Here is a 22,449-nt window from a genome sequence, read left to right on the forward strand (position 1 = left end):
TTATTTGTTGGCTACCGCAAATAGTTTTGCTCCGGGGGCATTTATTTGAGGTGTGGATTCTGTGTAAATGTAACCGTTAGACACCACGTTGTTTGATTATGGTCATTTTTAGTTGTATCTGCATGCTTTGACTTCCAGTTGTATTGTTTGCATGTTTTTGTTTGTCAGTGTGCAGTGAACAATGTATTGCTTATGCTTTTTCAGTTTTTATCTACCTTTTAATAAGTGCGTGTCACGGCATCGGATTAGGGTCAACAGCTGCATGCCAGAAATTGACGGCAGGTGTGCCACTCGGCAACTTTTTTAAGGAGCCTGGTGCGAAACTGCGACGGCAGTCGGAGCAGCACGGAGTAGAGGTGCACATGAGGACCTCGACAGAGTTGCGACCAGTGGGATTTTTTTTTAATGCTTTTAGAAACCTCATCCATTTGGCTTTTAATACGCTTGGTAAGCAAATTGTCCTCGGGTCTTAATTACCCAATTGAGCCCTGTCCATTTACTTTGGTGGGTGTGTGTGTTGCCTTCATCATGCAAAACTTAAATGAAAACATTGCAGCAGCTGCCCCGGTAAATCCAGCTATCACACTGGTTTTTATGTATTCCTCATTCACTGGGGTGCCAGGTAGGAACAAATTTAGGGGTAAGTTCTCTGCAGTCAGTCAGTCTGTCTGGGTGGAAAGCCACCCTAGAAATTATGTTTTCCATTCAGTACATTCCTGCAACCCATCATGTTACACTCATACGTGAGTTATGCACAAAATGCTGTTGCAGGAAGACCTGACATTTGCTGATGTGAAACATGAAGTATTAATACGTGTAGAAGTGTATGGTGAAGAATTATCTGTTCAGACATATGCGGTACATTAAACTAACCGCCTGATTCAGCCTTTTACCGCTTCACGGCCAGATCTCTGCTCAGATTTTAGAAAAGATGAAAAGTGACCTGTGGAAAGAGTTGGTAGCAGAGTTCCGAGAACAATTTACGTCGCTATCCCCGGAGCTGATCCAGGACATCCGAGAACAAAAACTCGTCCCGAAAAGGCCAACCAACCGAGAACCTCATATGAACCTCACGCTACAACTCCTTCCAGCTGGGGCCGGAGAAAGGAACACTACGGAAACAGTCCACAAGGACAGTGGGTACCATGTCGTCAGTATAACAGTCCTCCTTCCAATCCCCAGCAAGACTTGGAAAATGACTACCATAACCAACAACCTACGAGGGGTGAGTACAGTAACACAAGACAACATGGAAATTGGAGAAGAAACCCACCCTCAAGGTGCAATTTCTGTAACAAAATAGGGCACAGTCAACACCAATGCAGGGCAAGACAGAGCGACAGCAATCAACAGAAACCTTTTAAACTAGAAATTCCAGCTGTGGAGAGCCGCCCAGCTGGAAATGGTCACACCCACATTAAACAGGCTCAGTTATCTGGAGACAGTCCCATTGTCCAAGTAAAAATGAAAGGCATTATGGTCCCCTGCCTATTGCTCAAAGCTTTTTTGCTATGGGGATCAAGGCATCCATTTAAGAGATGCCTCCTCCTTTCTGACTATGCGGGCTGCTAATGGACTCTCTATTCCAATCCATCCATCTTCAAGCTGCTTATCCTGTACTCAGGGTTGCGGGGGGGGGGGGGGGGGTGGAGTCCATCCCAGCCAACTTTGGGCAAGAGACAGGGTACACCCTGGATTGTCGCCAGCCAATCGCAGGGCAACACGGAGACCAACAACCATTCACACTCACATCCATACACCTACGGGCAAGTTCCCAATCAACCTAATCCCCAGAGCATGACTTTGGATTGTGGGAGGAAGCCAGAGTACCCGGAGTGAACCCACACAGACACAGGGAGAACATGCAGACTCCTTTTTATTTAACATTTCTGAATTCTTAAGATTACCAAACCTAGCTTTAAGATTGCAATGTAAATGTAAGATAAGAATTTGTCTAATATGATCAAGTAACAAACCGAACACTCACAAATTGTAAATATTTGTTTCTGTTCAAATATGTTAAAGATTTAGTAGACATCTGTATTGAAACTAGTACAATGTAATTTGTTATTGCCATAGTCAAGTTCATAAAAAAAAATTGAATTCCCATGGCCATTTAAAAAGAGCCAACAGGCTGTGGTTTCGTCATCCCACCTATGGGATATAGTGAGTTGTTGGAGTGTAAGATGTAAGTTTGGGTTCTGCAAGATTTTCAGCAAATATAATAAAAGAAACAATGCAACTTTTGACATTCTGCAATATCAATGTAACTATATTTACTCAAATTTCTTTTTAAACCAACGTTGTAGTTGGTGTGAATGCAATGGCTCAAACTCCACCACAGCCTACGTCCATTGAGGCCACAAGGGAGAAGAACCAACACTCAACAAAGCAGCATGAAGAACACAGCTTTTTACACAGATGCAACACATGTTATTTTAATAGGTGATCAAGAAGAAGTAGTTGCGTCAGCAGAAAGTGTAAAAGGAATAATAGTTGCATCCGCAAACAGTGTTATGACATAAGAGTTGTGGGGTGGCGGTAAGGTGGCTGAGGGATCCCTCACTAAGCAGGGGTTTCCGATAAGGCAAGGCTGCATTTAACCACTGGGCGATAACAATCAAAACAACACAGCTTTCATGATGGTCATCAGTATCATGAATTAGATTAAGCACAGGTTTTACAAACTGTCAGAGGAAAGAGACTGTAAAGATCAGGCGGAACCTCGTCACAAAAATTAGAAACAAAAAGGAAGCCGTGATCTACATTCTAGTAAAGGGTAGGTTGTCTTATACATGTTCATGTATAAATGGATGCATATTCAGTTGTATAATTTTATAATATGTTTTTATTCACCTAAATCTATAAAAAAGGAACAGTAATAAATAAGTTGAAACTCAAGCATTCAATTGTTCTGAGTGCAAGAGCGTCATCGTTCTAAAAACTGTTGTGATCAGACTATCACTTCTACTGCGAAGGGGAAAAAAACAGAAGTAGCTAACCAGGGGAAATGTTTATCCCACCACTCTAAATGCAAGAATATCTTTGTCATCAGTGTCATGGATGCTCACACAGTACAGGTAGTCCTTTGGACTTAAAACCTCCACACGTTTCTATTGAGTTCGCAGCACAGCAGCTATCCTGTCATGAGAACTGACGGCCGAAAGGAACTATGCACCTAAGGAAGAGTATACCATCATAGCATACATACAGTACAATCAAGACTGAATTAGAAAAATACAGGTACAAAATGATTACATTCAAGAAGACAGTACTAGCACAAAGGGTATTATAATCATTTAGGTAACTAATATAGGAATTTCACTTTATAGAAGCCTTTTCTAGATAGAAAAAGGGAGGGATGGGTGATGACAGTATCTTATGGCTGTTTGACGGATTTGTTATTGACTGGATTCTCTCATAAAAGAGTTAAGATGCATAATTTTCATTGAGTGAGTAAAAATTATATATTTTCTTCAAAGACCATGGTCATTTTGGTTTGGGACATAAGGTGCAAATACTGAATATTAAAAGAGGCATTGAGTGGTGCCTTTTTGTTGCACATCATTCTAACTCTGAGCTCAAACATCCAGGGGAGGGAATCCCACTGGACACACAGGATGAATTGTGCCGATATTGTTACCTGAAGATTTACACACCAAGGAAATGAGGTGGAACTGGTTTGCCAGCTTTCTTCCTTTTTTTTTTTTTGAACAAGATTTTCATTTGAATATAACTTCCCCTTTTCTTTGGCAAATGTCATTAAACTCACTTACTATACGCAAATATATCTCTATCTTGTGGGGAAGACCATTTCTTTGTCTTTCACCGCTGGGATCATCCTTAATGTTGCTTTTTCTTGTATTTGAAAAAATAAATATACCATTTATTATTAGGATTATTGTAAAGCATGACGTTTACCTGGGAAACATTTTGCAGTTTGTGAGATGATAAGGAAAAATGTGCAGAGTATAGATGTGTTGCATGTACTGTACCATTTGCACACATGGGCCTACATTAGCAAAACATTATTACCATGTAACAATGCCTTGATAAGGGAAACATTTTCCCCCTTCAAAACGCAAGTTCTCCAAGACCCATTAATTTGTTATCCGTCAGTCCCGTTAAGAGTCTAGGAGGACTCTGAACACTTCTTAACATATAGCCAAGAAACGGTGAGGCAGTCGCAGTGGAATACACCCCTCCAGAGGTGAGGAGACAAGCTCACTGTATAGACTCTGCATGTCTTCTCAGTGCCTGTTTGCTTAGCATGTAAGTGTAGAAGCATTCATCGTCTGTGAGCTTGATCTTTTTTGACAACATTCTTAATCCAGTAAACCTGACTGTAGGAAAAGCATAAAGAGGACCTAGTAAAAAGAGCATTAAAAATGCAGACACATTAAGAGAAGACTGTTAAAAAGAAAAGAAAGCTATAAAAGTTAGAAATGTGAATTTCAAATGTTAAATTAAGTATTGGTCTACACAGAAGAACAGAAGGAGGCGAGGGCTATCAGCACTCACTTATCCTCCGTGCATGTGGCAGCTCTTCCAACTTATTAGGAAGACCTAAGCAGGGCAACTGCATCCTTCCTTATTTTGCTCACTCCCACAGATGGGTCACTGTAAATAAACATGTGGAATGACTTGGACCAAACATTAGCAAAACAAAGCCAAAAATGAAGAACACAGAGTTGCAACTAAATAAAATAAATATAAACAATAAAAACATTGATTACATATGACCTCTGAGTAGACCATTACTCTGGAATTCAATCTCAAAAGGCCAATGGGACAAAAAAGGGGAATTTGTTATCAAATGCCTTGTCTCCATTAGCTCTGTGAGCAACCATAGCTTAGCCCACTGATTTCAACACATTCAATTAATATTGTCCGTGCACAAAATCAGATTTTTTTTCTTCTGCATTTTGTTTTTTGAATTGCTCATTTGATGAGACATAATTCATGACACAAATATTCCACTAGGATGAACAAACATGTTTTCATGTTGTTGCCAGAGACTGGCTTTATCCAGGCCCTGAGGATGTTCAAGACACTATGGTGGAGGAACAGTCACTGTTGGAGACAAGGCATTCTATTACCTTTCAGAGAGCAACTCAAACTTCAGCTACAAGTTAGTGCAGTGTTTATGTCATTAAAAAACACCTATTCCATGAAATAACACAAGGAATTAACCTTTCTAATTGCTACGCAAATTGCAATAAGATCAAGTACTGACAAAACTGCATTTCACCATTTAAAATGTTTACACTGACTTTAGGACTGTGATGACGTTGAGCAAGAAGCTGGTTCTATGTCGGGATGGGCGGGTTAAGGCTATATTTGAATCACTTTCACACCACTTTTCATCACAGAGAAGTTTTGAAGCCGACCTATTGTCTCCTTAGTCTGACAGGACACTGAACCTACTAATAGAGGGTCAGCTCTTGCCAACTCAAGCTCAGGTGCTAAGTATGCACAAGTCTACTCTGACATATCCAGTCTAACATGATTATTTGTAGCTACCACATACTGTCTTAGAGTAGCATCATAACTTATATATCAAATACTCAGCCATGAATTCTTGGTTCTCCACAGAGACACACTCACCAAGGGGTTGTTGATAAAAGGCTATTCATCATGATCGTTTACCCTGGTTGAAGTCATTTTGGGTCAAAGCTGGAAGGAATGCGAGGGATTAGCACTATTCAAATACAGAGGTCTTCTAACCGGGGTGGAGGGAGATCTTCAGTAGGCGTGTGCGTGAGGTAAAAAGGTGACTGAAAGCTGTTTGTCTAGAAAACCAATGCAGTGTTTTTTGCAAACCTAAAACTCTATAATTTCTTAAATCGCAAGACTAAAATGGTCTCTATTTGACACAACTGTGTACAATAATTCCATGACAACCATCTCTACACAGGAAGCCATGCACTGCGATACAGCGTGTTTCTTCCACAGGCCCAAACAGGGTAACTAGGGGGGGGGGAGGAAAAAAGAAAGGCATCCTCACTCAAACCAAAGGAAGGCGCTCTGGGGAAACACTGAGATTGCCCCCTCCCCCATCATCAACCCCAGCTCAAGCAAATTCACCACAAAAGGTAAGGTGGAGTCGGTCCAATGCTTCCTGATTGGGTCTCCCTTCAGTGTAGGTAGCAAAGCTTCACTGCAAATGTCCTGGTTGTTGCTTCTCATGACAGCAGCAGAAGTTTCACTGATCAGCGCAGGAGATGAGCACTGGAGTCTGGCCCAGCTCCTTCTTCGGATTCTCAGCCAAGCCTCTCTGGCCTCTGAAACATGAAGAGTTTAGTTTGTTTTGTTTTACTAAACCATGTAGGAAATCTGAACAAAGCTACCGTTGGCACTTTTTTTCATTTAAGACGAGAACACGTTTAGTCTATGTGAGAATGGCATGACGAGGACTGACACATGACCTTGTGAAACACTTGAGTTTTTCTAGGTTAAACAATTTAATTTCTTTGAAGATTGTTCTGCTATTCCAAGTCAAATATCTATTGTTGACCTGTTTGGAGGCACTCCATTATGCTTATGATCAAATCTTACCAATTTCCATTTAAGGATATTTGTTTAGGGTTTAAGGCTTTAGGTTGTCAGCCATGCTCAATTGAAGTAGTAACATTGTGCACGAAACAGCTTAGGGAGTGACAATGAAAAGGCTGCACTGTGACAGGGTGTTGGTTATGAAATGACACAGAACGTCTTGCTGAAAAGCGGTGAGACATGACTGGCTGGCTATATTACAGCTGAGAATGTCCTAACAATGGGATTAAAAGTGTCACATTTATATTTTATATTACCCCTCCTCTCTTGTCGGCCAGTCCGTTTGCCCAACTACTACCCCCCTGACGGCCGGTTCACCCCCACAAAGTCCTTAGGGGAGACACTATATTGGTATATTTTATAATCTACTCCACGTGGTTGTGAGTTGGCCAAGCTGTGTCTGTACCTGTGAACGTTTTCCATGGCTGCTACCTCAGCAAGGGCAGCCAGGCTGAAGAAAGCAGGTAGCTCTTGTGGTGCGGTGCTCCTCTCAGCCTCCTCGTCTTCCTCCTCCTTCACTCTCGGATTACTGGGGCTACCTTTTTCATTGCATAAATTCTGTTGGGGTAATGGCTTCTTATCCTCTTCCTGGTTCAGATCCCGAGTTTTATCCTCTGTGACAACGCACAAACAAACACATACCACAGTGGTTATTGCATATTGTCATCTTTATTGCACAGTGTTTTAGTGAACTTTGGTGGTGTTTTCAGTGATTTAATGTCCTGTGGTTTACTGGGTGCACAGTTGGTTGTGCAGCCTGGCAGCAGCAGGAAGCAGCAACTGGACATTTAGCTAAATTTTGAAGAAGTATTCAGTACGTCCTCTCTAGTGACAGTAACTGTTCCACTTTCTCTAAAACAGGAAGTACAGCTCCTAAAAGAATAAAGCTACTAACAATAGCTGCATACATTTGATGATAGATTTGATTATCATGGAAAATGTTTAACGTAAATCCCCAAGTTACATATCACTGTAACAAACAGCGGCTCTGGTTCTGGTTAAAAAACAAGCCTTCACACATTAGATGGAGGCATCCCACTGCTCTCGACCAGTCGAGGGTTCATCACTCACCCTCCACTGGAGAAACACTGCCATCAGCTGTGCGCACCAAATGTGTGATCTTGGTCTTCCTGGCTTTCCTCTTCTGGCTACCCACTAGCGTCTCCATACTTGTGCTGCCCTGGACGTCCGGGCACATTATGGCTACGGGGGCACATGGTTTGGCTTTTGAAGCTGAATCTAGCGTGGAGTCACTCGGCACCACTACTATGGGAACATATACAGGAGGTACAAATAGAAATCCAATGAGTTTCAGTCTTCTGAACTTCTTCTTTAAGTATTAGTATTATCTGGATTTTACCATTTCAAAGTCTATTGGTGGGCGGGCATAGGCCTCAAAAGATAATATCAATAAATATTTCTTACAGATTTATTCATTTTTTAATAAAAACCACAGTGTAATGTGAAATCGGTGAAATTAATAATTAACGGATAACAGCTTGTTATGCTTTTAATAAGGTTATTTTTGTGTAGTAGTGTTTTTGAAAAAGAAACTTTAAAAGAAATACACTAAACACTTCTCCATATACAATGGTAGTGGGTAACAGTTTGAGGAAACTTTTAATACCCTGCTTCACAAACATCACCTGTGTCGACTGCACATGGTCTCTCCCTTTTGAGTTTTTGCTTCCTAACAATCTTGTGGAATGAAGTCTTTTTCTGAGATGGAGATGACCCTGATATAGCAAAAAAAAACAAAAAAAGGAAAAAAGGAGCATGGAAATACTGTGTTATGGAGTCTTAAACAAAGAGAAAGCCACACTCTACCAACAGGGCAAAGGGGGACATGGATGGGATGAGAGGATATTAAAGACAGGTATCTGGCTTTTCTTCATACCTTTCCCGGCCTTAGTGACTTCCTCTTCGGTGATGGAGCCGTCAGGCTTCTTCTTCTTTGTGACAGCCGTCCCCTTCTTATCAAATGTCATGGGGCTGTACTGTGGCAGGCTGTTGAACTTTCTTTCAAACTCCTCTTCCAGTTTCCCTAGGCTGACATGTGAAGTTCCAAGTCAAAATGTTGTATCTTTGAGCATATAACCAAACCTTCAAACAGCACTGAGATTAGTGAAGAATCTTAAAACAGCAGGAGCATCAGACCTAGCTTGTTCACACCCATTAGCATTTTTGAGTTCCATATGTACATTATGTTTTCTTCACACAACTTGAATTAAAGGATGATTAAACTAAACTTTCCCCCAAAACGGATATAGCAGCCTCCGGAAACCCTATTAAGACGGACACTGTTAACAACAATATACTGTTAGTGTCAATCGAGATGGAACTAATCGCTCACAAACGGATCACCTTATAGTATATAACTGCTTTATAACCTGGGTCGTGTAGTAACTGGGCAACTATGGGGCTAAAAACAAGCTGCCGTTCCCAAATCCTGTTTTATACAGTATAAATCAATACCAAATTGAAGATTGTTAGACAAAATATGATTAAGCAATTTTTGTTAACACCTCCACTCAATTGAGGGTCCAACTAATTACTGTGACAATGGTTGTCTGAAAAGCTTTAGGAGTTGTGGGATGTTTGCCCTAATGTATGTTGCTTTGCTTATATATTTCTACACAATGACTATAGAACAAAGTTGTTGAGTGCAAAGTTCTGACCTGCAATTAAAATTGCACAATTATGAGAATAAGACCCAGGCTCAAAAATACCAGAATTTCTCTTTAATATCATGAAGGAATAAGTCCTGTACAAAAGAAAAGGGAACATGCTAAAATACATATGTATGGTTTGTAAACATCATCCATAAATCAAAAATTGAGAACTGTTATGTGGATGTCCAATATTGTGTATTGTGTTCAAAACCAGGTATGAAATGAAGATAACTGTACTAAATCATCGACGGAAAGATACACAATAGTAATAAGACACAACTCACCCTTGTGAACATTCTTCTTTGGACTTGGACTTCTTCAGCTTCTTGGGATTATTAGTTCCTATCTGAGAAACTGTCCAGCTGTCATCGCTCCAGTTGGCATCATGATCAGATGCACGCAGAGCACCTCTTTTACCTGCACACATGACACATACAACGCTTCAGACAAAAAGAAAAAGAGCACTCATGAAATCTCAGTTAGCCATAGTTTTAAAGTCGATACCTCTGTCGATGTTGGCTCTCAGTGAGGTCAGCATTCCCTCTGAAACAAGCGTCTTATACAGAGCGCCTTTACAGCTGCGCTCTGACTTCCTGGAGCCGTGGCTCTCTGTGTTGGAGTCGAGGGCCCCTTCACTTGACCTCTCTTTCCCCTTGTCTTCCTCTTTGAGCTTAGAAGAGGAGGGGCTGCAGGGGGAGAGATGGGGCTCTGCCATAATGCCTTGCGTGTCTGTGCTTCCCATGCCTGCCACGTTTGTCTCCGTCTTGAGACGGCCATCGATCGTCTCATCAGTCATTTCCACCTCGGAGGCACTGTGCTGCCCACCCTGCCCTCTATCCTCCTCCATCTCCTCCTCTTTGTCTTGGACAAGGACCTTGACTTTGGGCTTACTCTTCTTTTTGGGCACACCAGAGTTGCCACTACTAGGACTGCTTGGAATCTTCTTCTTGGGCTTCTCCTCTGTGTCCTTCCAGGCCCCTTTGGCCACTGCCTCGATCGTGCTGAAGACACTGTCCACACTGGACTCTGCCTGGGTACTCTTCTTGAAAATCTTCTTTGCTGAGCAGGGGATCTCGTCGGTGTTGTTTGACTTGGCCACCTCTTTTATCTTGCTTTTAATTTTGACACGGGCGTTTTGGCTGCAGAGTTGTGGGGGAATGGCATTAGTGGAGGTAGAAGTGACGGAGGAGAGCGAAGGTGAGGGGTCCGATGTGCAAGAGGAAGGGGGACAGTCGTCTCTGTCTTGTGTCTCCTCCTTGTTCACTGATTTGACTGTGGTTTGCTGGAGAGAGGCTGCAGAGGGGCAGGCCTCAGGCTGCTGAGACACTGTAGTGTCCATCTGTCCAGCTTCAGACGCTAAGCACATCTTTACAGACACAACAAAAGAACTCAATGGTTAACAAAGCAATACAGAGGTAAATTGGACTTACTCATAATAATATGTTGCTACATTATTTCTATCAATGTAGCCATGACTGAATAATGTATCGATCAGTCGCTTGCTTTGCAGTGTGCCCTAGACTTTGATATTTTCGAAGCAGATATTGACTGACACATGACACAGCATCAGATTAATGGCAATTAATCTGTCTGCATCGTAAAATCAACAACAGGAAAGAGTTGTTTGAATGCCTATCATACAGCTACTTTTGAAGCAAAAAAGTTACTTTTGACAATGCGAATGAAAAGATCAAATGTGTGAAAATAAGCATGGCACAAGTCACACGTCAGTGAGGACTTCATCACGAAGAGTAACAAATCGCCATTGTTTGCTTTTAGCTAACAGACTTTTATACGAGAAAACAATTTTTACAATATTCTCAATCTCTAACGTGAAGGAGACCTGGCGTTATCGGGTAAAATGGGGGTTTTCAAGGTTTACCACTCTCTCCAGTTATTAAATAAAACTATATTTTGTAAATTTAGATGAACTGTGTGCAAGCTGTTGAATGCTTTACCTCAGCAAGCTGGAAGAGAGCAGACTGACTGCATGGTTTTCCTTCAGGTGCCACAGAGAGAGATGACTGTGAAGTCAGTAGAAGGTTTGCATGAGTTCACACTGCTCTGCTTAGACATTAGTATTCAGCAGTATTTACTGTTGTAGGACAGACTAGACCCAGGGCATGGTATCTTTAAGTGACCTGGCCTCACTGAGCCTTACATTGGTGATCCTGGCTGACCCCTTCCATTCAGCTAGTCATCAACGGGCTCTGTGCACTCTGGCTTTAAACAATACTGAGTGATATATGAGAGGAAACAGCGACACCAGCTGGAAAATAGTGTTATAAAGCTGCAGCAGAAAGCATTTAACGAGGTGAAATATATAATATACAAATTATATATTCCATAAATGAAACAAAATAAGATGATAAAACCAAAATCATAATTATTATACTAGTAATAATTGTTATTACATAGGTAAGGATATAAGATCAAAGATTTAAGTGGAAATCACGACTATGTATGCACATTCTACGGGTGATGAATGATGACAAAGCAGAGACAGGGAAGAAGTTTAAGTCTGATGAGACGGTACATTCTTTTTCTAATAAAAGGAGTGTATTTTGTATTCATCTCTTCATGTTTATGTGGTCTGAGGGGTGCAGTAAGAGACTTAAAGCATCTACTGAAAAAAACAAATCCCCTCTATTTGTTCAGTTGTTTACATAAAGCTGAGATATTACCAATACCAATGGCTAAGTATTGGTTCTGACTGCATTGCATATCAGTATCCTTTATGAATGGTCATTTCACCTTCCCAGTGAGCCGACTGGTCAGTAGCCAGGTTTGGGTCTGATCCTCAGAAGTTAATCTTTGGTAAACTGCTGTATGACTAACTTTCTCATCTTTTAAACACAAACTAGTGTTGGCCTGAAGATGGCTATGCCGATCTGCAAGATTTAGGTTCCACCGTGAAGAAACATAGTGGGTTGGCCTTAACTTTTTGTTTGCAGTGACTGGAGGAACTCACACTAAATCTGACAAATCTCTGTAAGTTGGAATAAAGGACTTTGTCTGTCTGTTTGTTTAAAAGTTGTTACTGCAATGAACCAAATTAACTACAGAGGCTATACAACAAAAAAAGGTATGACAACTAGTGCATCATTCATGAATAGACATTAAGTCTAACCTCTGCCAGTGGGGATGAGGCACACTTTACCCTGCTCTGAGTGAGCTCAGGCACTGTGTTTGGTGTAGTTCCAGACAGCATCTGTAGGTTGAGATAAGGAGAGCAAGTCAGTTCTCCAAGTTTAGCTAATCCCCATTCCCACCATAGCTCTAACTGGGAAAAGCACAAACTTTTTTACACTAAAATTGCAGCTTAAATCCTTTGATTTGAAAGTAACAAAAGTAAAAGGACAGAGAATAACATATAATTAGATTAACTATCTTATGGATACATGTCAGCATCATTTGAATGTACTTCTATATATACTGCTGAGTGGCTTATTCTATTAGAATGTAATGGTTGATTTTATTTTTTCAGTAAGTAGCATAAAATAAACATAAAATGGCAACACCCAAGTATAATATAACTATACCACAGTTGCACATTAGTGCAGTACCTGAGTGACTGCACTCAATCTCTAAGCTATTGCAACCTGCAATGTACAGTATGATGCTTTTTATCCTGCACTAAAGCCGGGTACTGACCAGAGACAACACGACCTCCACTATCTAGTGTAAAACGTAAGGTCACAGAACACACCTCTCCCTCATCCCCTGGAAGGGCGTTCCCTTCGCTGGCTGTGTCAGGTAAACTAGCTTTATTGCTGGAAGGGATCTAGAGAGGTTAACAATACAATATTAGTTAATACAAATGAAAAACATATATATATTGTTGAGAACACAAATGAAACCAACATCAGTAATTAATCTAATAGAACTAGTTCATGACAAGGATGCACCCATTGAGTGACCCACCTCTCTGTTTGTGAGGGCATGTTCTCCAGCTAACAGCAGCATGCTAAGGCCTCCCATCTTGGTAGGATCTGAAAATGACAATAGTTAAAAAAACAACCCAGCATTTTGTCATAGTCACCAAACACACAATGTTTTAGTATACACACCTGCCATGGCAAAGTTTAACTGTGGCATACTGTCTACTGTTTTGGGCACTTTTTTGGCAGTGGAGGAATCCTTTGTTGAGTTGGAAGAGAAAGACCAAACTTTTTTGCGGGGGGTGACTGGCTGACAGGAAGGGCCCTTAACTGGTTTGCTGGTGGTGGGACACCACTTGTAGCCCGGGTTTGCCTTCATGAAAGCATCCTTGTACTGAAAAAGACAATTTAGTTACAAGTGACACCTTAAAACCTCTGAATTCATCGCATTGAGTATAAAAAGTTATATCACTATTACAGGAAATATGCATGACAATAATAAAGAAACTCCGAAAATCAACATCACCGGGCCCATGTGGGTGTGGTTTGATCAGCTTTGACTGACAGGCACACGGGAAACATACCCACTACTGTCTGAAATGGGAGATTAGAATCTGGACCACTGATCTTGGTTTAGTTTAAACCAACAGGTGTAGTGTTTTAAATTCTCCCCCCCTCCTGGTCAGCCAAACCCACTGTACTACCCCCGCCTCAGCCGGACCATTTGCTCAGTAGTTCACTCGACTACAACACCTGCCCCCCCCTGAAGTAGTAAACCTAAGGGAAACACTGAATGGGATGCTTTGCATTGTAGCATCTTGAGCAAAAACAAGTGCTTCTGACCCTACCTCAAAAGGAAATGGGACAACAAGATCTTCTGGTTGATACCAGTGGTGGAAAATGTTATTTTACTAGCTAAATTTGGTTCTTTAGTTGCAACATTATTACATATTACGCAATTAAATTATTATTGATGTATGAATTTTAATTTTGTAGCTGCAGTAGAGCTAATATAATATTTGATTGACTGCATAACAATACATGTGTATCAAAAAAACAGCTTCAGAAGTGAAGTGCAATATAAAATATCATTCAAATGTGTACTCAAGTTGTATTCAACCCCACTTTAATATTATGCTGTACCAAAATAATGTGACAGACTCAGAAAGTTGGTTCTTTCAGTGCTAACTGAGTAAATCCCTGAAAAAAATCAAGATCCTGTTACTCAAGTTGATCAACGATGCTGGGCGAGACCGTTATCAGGAAGCAAGCATCTACTTATGAATCAAAAGCTCAGAAACATAAATGGCGTTAATGCAAGTTAGCTCGGTGCTGCAAGGGTGGACTAGCAGTAAAGACATACACTTCCTTATGCGCAGTGCTACAGTTAGCTGTGTAGCTCACTGTGATATAAAGCTGGATTAGCTCTTCTGCACTAAGCAATGTTTCACTTTGTACAAATTACCACAAAAATAGCTCGAAACTAACGAGTGTCTTTGGTGCAATTTGAAGGAGGGTTTGAAATAGTCACCTCCTTGGCCATGTCAGTGTATTTCTGCTTCTCTTTGGGCTCCAGCAGAGCCCACCAGTCAGCCAGGATCTTCGTGGCCCCTCGGTTATCCAAGCGCGGGTGTTCCTGCCGCACCAGGGAGCGGTGGCGTTTGCAGAAGAGGAGAAAGGCATTCATGGGCCGCCGGGCCCGCTGTTCACTCGAGTCCTCCTCCACTTCCACTGCTGTGCTTCCACACTGCACCTGGGACTCCTGGTCCTGGCTGCACACCACTGGCTGCTGGGAACAAGTTCGCAAACCATCTCATTGTTTTTGGTCCCTTCAATGTGTGAAAGGGACAAATATTTGGTTCATTGCGTGGACAAAGCTGATTAAACTACCCTTACCTTCTCCAGCTCCTCTTCATCCTCCTCTTCCTCCTCCTCAGAGAAATCTAGAGCCTTTTTGGAGAGAAGTGGGTGCCACTGCAGGCATTTGCGTTTTGGCCGCTTGCCAGTGATCTCCCCTGCAACAGGTGGCTCCTTTCCCCTACCTCCACCCTTCATGGTACTACCGCACCTACAACAGATAGGTACATCATCAGGCCATGTCTACAGACATGCATAATAGTTATTTATTATATAATGGACGCAGATATAGCAACTGACAAATTATTACTGTTACGAACTGTAACTAGTGGTGATGTAGATGACCAGACCAGAAAATTCAATAACTTCAAATAGCTTTGTAAAGGGAATATATACAAAAACAACTAATCACAGCAGGCTAAATTTCCTCAAAAATACCCTGAATATTAAAGCATGTTTTTACGATTATTAGAAACATATCTGTGATAAACTTAACAATTTAATAAATTACCTTTTAAGTGTGGTCATTGTTATCAAAGAGAGAATTAGAATTAGCAATGAGAGTAGAGCTCTGGCTTCTAGACTTAATCAAATAAATTATGAACGGAAAAATCTGTCCCTGGAAACTTTTGACAGTACAATACATAGATACAGTACATACATACACATATATATATATATATCATTCCTCAGAGATATCAGTCCATATTAACATGACAACAACATGCAGTTGCTAATGGACACTTTATTAGGTAAGCATGTTAAATTGCCTTTTAACACAAATTGCTAATCAGACACATGGCCGCAACTCAATGCATTTAGGCATGTAAACGTGGTCAAGTCAACTCGCTGAAGTTCAAACCAAGCATCCGAATGGGGACGAAAGGGGATTTAAGTGACTTTAAAACATGGCATGGTTCTTGGTGCCAGATGGGCTGGTCTGAGTATGTCAGTAACTGCTGATCTACTGGAATCTCTCAAATTGACAAACAATGGTCAGAAGAGAAAATATCCAAAATGTCTTGTTGATGTGAGAGGTCATCGGAGAATGGCCCAAATGGTTTGAGATGATAGAAAGGTAACAGCAAATCATATAACCACTGGTTACACCCAAGGATTAATAAATAACATTTCTAAACGTACACCACGTGAAACCTGGAAGAAGATGGGCTACAGGAACAGTTGCCACTCCTTACAGCTAAGAACCAGAAGCGTGTGGTGTGGTACAATTCACACTGGCTAACCAAAATTGGACAATAGAAGATTGGAAAAACGTTGCCTGATGCGATGAGTCCTGATTTCAGATGCAACATTCAGATGATAGGGTATTTGGCGTAAACGAAATGAAGACAAGGTTCCCACCTGCCTTGTATCGACAGTTCAGGCTGCTGGTCGTGGTGTAATAGTGTGGGGGATATTTTCTCTGTACACTTGGCCTACCGGAGCAGTGTGGCAGACCACCTCTCTCCCTTTATGATCATAGTGTACACATGTTCTCAAAGCTACTTCCAGCAGGATAATGCACCATGTCACAAATCATCTCAAACTGGCTTCTTGAACATGATATTGAGTTCACTGTACTCCAATGGCCTCCACAGGCACCCGATCTCAATCCAATAGTACTTTTGGGATGTGGTGGAACAGGAGATTTGCATGACATATGACATGTAATCATGTCAAAATGGACCAAAGTTTCTAAGAAATGTTTCCAACACCTTTAATAAGTAAGGCAAAATGGGGTCCAACTGTTTACTGGCAAGGTCTACCTAAAAACACCGCCGGCTGGTGATAAACACAGACACAAAAATACACGACATATTTGATCATATTTCGTTGCTAATATCTGTATCAGTTTAAAAAATTGTGTCGGGCTCTAAATGGAAACAGGAATGGTACAAACAGATGGCTTCAATGCTCATTGCGTTTAACCAGTGGTCAACATGGTCCTCTGTGTTACTGCTCAGCACAGGATCTATAACGGACTCTGTGCTCTCTTAGAGCTTTCATCGGCTAGTTTCATTGAGATAAAGAGTACAAAGTCACAACAGAAAGTGGTAGGCTAGTTGCAGACCACAGCTAAGTTACCAGCTATCCTATAGACCTTAATGCCCTTAATTCTGTCTTTCTACCACATTTCAGATTAAATGGGTACATAGTTAATTTTGAGAACCTAGGTATCATGGTGAAAAAAATGACCAATAACACTACGGTGTAGTATTTGCATTTGCTTTAAGGGCAGAGTAGCTGATCCTTGCACTTCAGTGTCTTATAAATAGCCTGAAGCTTTTGTCGTCATTAGAAGTTATTCTGCTAAATGAAATGTAACTAATTCCAGAAAAGTCTATTGGCCTAACAAAACCAAGAGGACTGCCTATAACAACATGCATGGTAACTCTTCACATAAACTGCACGTTATAATGTTTTGTACAGAAAATCACTAGTGGAATTACATATTAATTAACATCCATGTGTCATTTCCATTATTGGTTTGTCCTGGGCATGTTTGCACTTGTTCTGCATCCATGCCACTAATTAAATTAGCATTCAATGAATTAATGATTCCATGTGTTCATCTGGACATCCTCCTGCAGGATGCATGTGTGTGTATTTATGAATGTTAAGTGAAAACAAGGATACTTACAGAGGAAAAAGATATGGAAATGCTGTATGATTGATGAAGATGAATCTGCCACAGCCGTTGTCATGCAATGACGATGACCTATAAAATACAAGACACCGCTAGAAGTCATGCGTTACACTGTCATCTCTGCTGCGACAATCCTCCAGCAACATGAGCTCGGCTGCGGGACAAACGTGTGCAAAGCAACTTTAACAGAGCAATGGGGATTGACGCCGCATAGCACCAGACCGCGTCAGCCTCAAAGTATGGTGGGACATTTTGTCTGATCTGATTACCGATCACTTCCATCGTGCAGTCGATCCGCCCTTGTGGCCAAAGCCACAGCATGTAGGCCGAAGCCATGGGACCAGTGGATCCCTCGGCACAGCGCCTAAGTGAAGCAGCGAACAGGTTTAGCCTCTCTACTGTTCTCAGGTACTGCTGATGCCCGAGCGGGGGGTAGCGAGCTTCTCGCGCACACTAACGTTACAAATGGTCGAGCTATGCGATCAAACAACGCGTTCGCCTTTCCTAACGTGCTCTCACGTTCCATCCACACATTTTCATATCGTGCAAAGATGCCCATCTGGGCTCTGACAAGACGGACGAGCCGAATGAGAGTCCATCTTGCTTTGCTTTGGAGGAGAACCCCTAAGTACAGTACAGTAGTGGGGATATTATAGTCCTGTCAAACTCTGCGATGACGATGTCGAGGGAATGTCTCCAGCTCCAGGGAGAAAAAATCCACAGTGATTAATTAAACTAAGGATGTTCTGTCCGGGCACATGCATCTGTCGACAGCATTTTGCCGGCCAGTGGCTCCATTTGCTAGCAGTGTTACTAGGAATAAAAGCAGCTAGTTAGCTTGCTAGCTCTATAGCCTGCTAACTGGACGTTTGACGGTTTTAACGTGCAATGGTTTCCGAAGCATCGTAAGCTTCAGAAACAGCTGCTGACTCAACCGTGGACTGGAGTATGTCACAATACTCATCGGTACTGTTGCAACTGGTTGTTTAGATACACCGCAGGTTGGCGGCTGTGTGTTTGATGCATATGAGGGTGAGGGGGTCATACCGTCTCACTGAGAAACAGTTTTGTCATTTGTTTTTACACGGTGATTTCAGACACGAGTGGCGAAATTTTGAAGGGAGTTCTAGCGTCGGCTATCAATGAAAGGTCGAGGGGAAAGCGGCACATTGATCGGGAGAACGGCAGCGGGCGGACATCATGTCCACGACAGAGATAATAACTATTTCTCAGAGTGACTGACTGAGCGGTGGAGAAGATAGCGAGCGGCTTTAAACGGCGCATCTATCCAGCCTCAGGTTCTCTGTCATCAGCGTGATCTACATGGCTCAACGTACCTCTAATATCCCGCTCAGGTACCGGGGGGGGGGCTCTCATCATTGGTCCGTCCACCTTTTAACTTATTGACACATCATAACAGTTCAGCACTGGCTGTACTGAACACAGAGCATCAAGCCCGTCAAAATACGACACGCGCAAACCGGAAGCACGGCGATTTGTAAATAGAATTTAAGATGAAAACTTGTAATTATGTCCGCTAACTTCATTTGAGAAGTAGCTTTCGACACCATTGCCATTTAAAGTGTGCACAATACTTGAAATACATTAAGACAACATAAAACAATATACATAATACATTTAAATATTATTGTAAGAGGGTAGAGTAAAATGCAAAATTAAATTGCGGTAAAATAGAATAAGATAATCATGGTAGCAGATGTACAACATAACATGTAAGACAAATTTGCAATAACCAAAGCCAAATGAGATGCTTTGAATCACGCTCCTTGGGGTCCAAAGTAGTCTCTTGACTACTGATGCCTACTTTGTCTTGTGGTCATTTATGTAAACTGCTCGTAGACTGCATGTTATCACGCTGCCAGTAAAATGTATAGTAGGGAAAGATATATAAACACTGGCATTTGCATGAAATATTCTCGCCATATATTCGAGTAGATGGGCCTACTTTTATTTTCATCACGTAAAACCGGAAGTACCTTTAGTTATTTTGTCTGCTTGATAGTGGTACAGAAACGCAGTACTTCGCTAGATGATGCATTTTACTGTCGGTGAAAGCGACACATTAATCGACTTCAGCCCACAAAAGTATCAAATCGAAGCGTTAATTCGCCCAGAAATACACACTTGTTCAGTCATATAATGTGCGCGAAAACACTTTCGTTTTCCTCGAGGTGGGAGAAAATCCTCATCTCGGCTCTATACCCCTCCCCTCCCCCGGTTCGCAAAGTGCTCTTAGCCTCACTGGCCTGTACTTGCTAACAACATCCCTGACTTAACTTCACCTTCTAGCACATTCTTTTTGACAGAGGTACCCGAAAAACTGCCGGCTTCGACAAACACCCCCGAAAAGGATTTCCAAAATGCTGCTTACAGTCTATGTCAGTTTAGAAACTACTCGTTTCCTGGGTGTTTGTGTGCGTTCTAACTGATTCAAATGGTTCGATCAACGTGTACCGGCAGGTCAAGAGTCCTTACCCGTCTGCAGCAACGGAGGAAACGAGCGACTCGCTGCCCAAATCTCCCCAAAACGCTTTCGCCGTGAAAATATCAACAGTTTTGCAGCATACTGTAGACATTCAACACATCCTCCCCGTCATGTAATGTTGTCTGTGAGTGGATACTCCTTTTGATGGACACTTCCCTTTCACCAATGGAAAGCAGCGTTTTTTCTGCTCTTTTGAGATCAGTACAACCTCGTCAAATGTAATGTTTAGGACACGTGTAAAAGATGTAGGCCTAAATAATACAAAAAAGTACAGCATAAAGTTAGTGTTTGTTTTCTTGACTATCGTTTTACGTATAATTTGCCTGAATGTTGTCAGCAGCCTGATTGTTGATCGTATCAGTTATTCAGGATAGGTAATCTGCTGACTACCTTAAATGGAAAACAACGAGATGGTATGAAGAATCTCAGAATATCCTTGGCTACACAGGTTTGCAGATTTTAAATGTATGAATCTGCAATAATTTAATGAAGAAGTATCCTCTTAACCCCTGTGGGGAAATTATTTTCTGCAGTTAGGGTTCTTGCTCAGGGACACTTCGACATGGGTGTGCGCCATGTGTCGCCCCTATAAAATAAACACAATCTACAAAAATGTGAGATTATATAATTTATTGCACAATCGGTCACAATGTGCTTGATATCCATCCACCTTCAACCGCTTATCCGGGGTCGGGTCGCGGGGGTAACAGCTCCAGCAGGGGACCCCAAACTTCCCTTTCCTGGCCCACATCTACCAGCTCTAACTGGGAGATCCCAAGGCGTTCCCAGGCCAGTGCAGAGACATAATCTCTCCACCTAGTCCTGGGTCTTCCACGAGGCCTCTTCCCAGCTGGACGTGCCTGGAACACCTCCATAGGGAGGCGTCCGTGGGCATCCTTACCAGATGCCCATACCACCTCAACTGGCTCCTTTCAACGCAAAGGAGCAGTGGCTCTACTCCGAGTTCCTCACAAATGGCTGAGCTTCGTCCTGAGGAATCCCATTTCGGCCGCTTGTACCATTTAAAGTGTGCACAATACTTGAAATACATTAAGACAACATAAAACAATATACATAATACATTTAAATATTATTGTAAGAGGGTAGAGTAAAATGCAAAATTAAATTGCGGTAAAATAGAATAAGATAATCATGGTAGCAGATGTACAACATAACATGTAAGACAAATTTGCAATAACCAAAGCCAAATGAGATGCTTTGAATCACGCTCCTTGGGGTCCAAAGTAGTCTCTTGACTACTGATGCCTACTTTGTCTTGTGGTCATTTATGTAAACTGCTCGTAGACTGCATGTTATCACGCTGCCAGTAAAATGTATAGTAGGGAAAGATATATAAACACTGGCATTTGCATGAAATATTCTCGCCATATATTCGAGTAGATGGGCCTACTTTTATTTTCATCACGTAAAACCGGAAGTACCTTTAGTTATTTTGTCTGCTTGATAGTGGTACAGAAACGCAGTACTTCGCTAGATGATGCATTTTACTGTCGGTGAAAGCGACACATTAATCGACTTCAGCCCACAAAAGTATCAAATCGAAGCGTTAATTCGCCCAGAAATACACACTTGTTCAGTCATATAATGTGCGCGAAAACACTTTCGTTTTCCTCGAGGTGGGAGAAAATCCTCATCTCGGCTCTATACCCCTCCCCTCCCCCGGTTCGCAAAGTGCTCTTAGCCTCACTGGCCTGTACTTGCTAACAACATCCCTGACTTAACTTCACCTTCTAGCACATTCTTTTTGACAGAGGTACCCGAAAAACTGCCGGCTTCGACAAACACCCCCGAAAAGGATTTCCAAAATGCTGCTTACAGTCTATGTCAGTTTAGAAACTACTCGTTTCCTGGGTGTTTGTGTGCGTTCTAACTGATTCAAATGGTTCGATCAACGTGTACCGGCAGGTCAAGAGTCCTTACCCGTCTGCAGCAACGGAGGAAACGAGCGACTCGCTGCCCAAATCTCCCCAAAACGCTTTCGCCGTGAAAATATCAACAGTTTTGCAGCATACTGTAGACATTCAACACATCCTCCCCGTCATGTAATGTTGTCTGTGAGTGGATACTCCTTTTGATGGACACTTCCCTTTCACCAATGGAAAGCAGCGTTTTTTCTGCTCTTTTGAGATCAGTACAACCTCGTCAAATGTAATGTTTAGGACACGTGTAAAAGATGTAGGCCTAAATAATACAAAAAAGTACAGCATAAAGTTAGTGTTTGTTTTCTTGACTATCGTTTTACGTATAATTTGCCTGAATGTTGTCAGCAGCCTGATTGTTGATCGTATCAGTTATTCAGGATAGGTAATC

At 41.8% G+C, this 22,449-nt stretch overlaps 1 protein-coding gene and 1 long non-coding RNA gene across 10 annotated transcripts; one reads left to right on the top strand and one right to left on the bottom strand.

Moving 5' to 3' along the window:
- Window positions 1-243: 243 nt before the first annotated feature.
- Window positions 244-2,441, top strand: LOC119215409 (uncharacterized). Its single transcript, XR_005120040.2, has 3 exons — window positions 244-447; window positions 908-1,225; window positions 2,310-2,441. It is a non-coding gene; the product is annotated as an uncharacterized LOC119215409 (long non-coding RNA).
- On the bottom strand, window positions 1,860-20,250 carry LOC119215393 (HMG box transcription factor BBX). Of its 9 annotated transcripts, none has more exons than XM_037467525.2 (16): window positions 20,109-20,250; window positions 17,607-17,684; window positions 15,005-15,176; window positions 14,640-14,894; window positions 13,298-13,502; window positions 13,152-13,219; window positions 12,937-13,011; window positions 12,358-12,438; window positions 11,186-11,251; window positions 9,732-10,593; window positions 9,512-9,644; window positions 8,453-8,604; window positions 8,202-8,291; window positions 7,627-7,821; window positions 6,962-7,169; window positions 1,860-6,284 (listed from the first exon to the last, which is right to left on the bottom strand). In XM_037467525.2, the coding sequence occupies exons 1-16, from the start codon at window positions 20,207-20,209 to the stop codon at window positions 6,206-6,208; spliced, it is 2,820 nt and encodes a 939-aa protein (XP_037323422.2). In that variant the 5' UTR covers window positions 20,210-20,250; the 3' UTR covers window positions 1,860-6,205. The 9 variants fall into 9 exon arrangements, with proteins under 9 accessions (XP_037323422.2, XP_037323421.2, XP_037323420.2 ...); XM_037467524.2 differs by having other exon boundaries at window positions 7,627-7,818; window positions 14,640-14,897; XM_037467523.2 differs by having other exon boundaries at window positions 14,640-14,897.
- Window positions 20,251-22,449: the final 2,199 nt, after the last annotated feature.

Source organism: Pungitius pungitius, chromosome 16, assembly GCF_949316345.1.
Source record: "Pungitius pungitius chromosome 16, fPunPun2.1, whole genome shotgun sequence".
NCBI classification, from domain to species: Eukaryota; Metazoa; Chordata; class Actinopteri; order Perciformes; family Gasterosteidae; genus Pungitius; species Pungitius pungitius.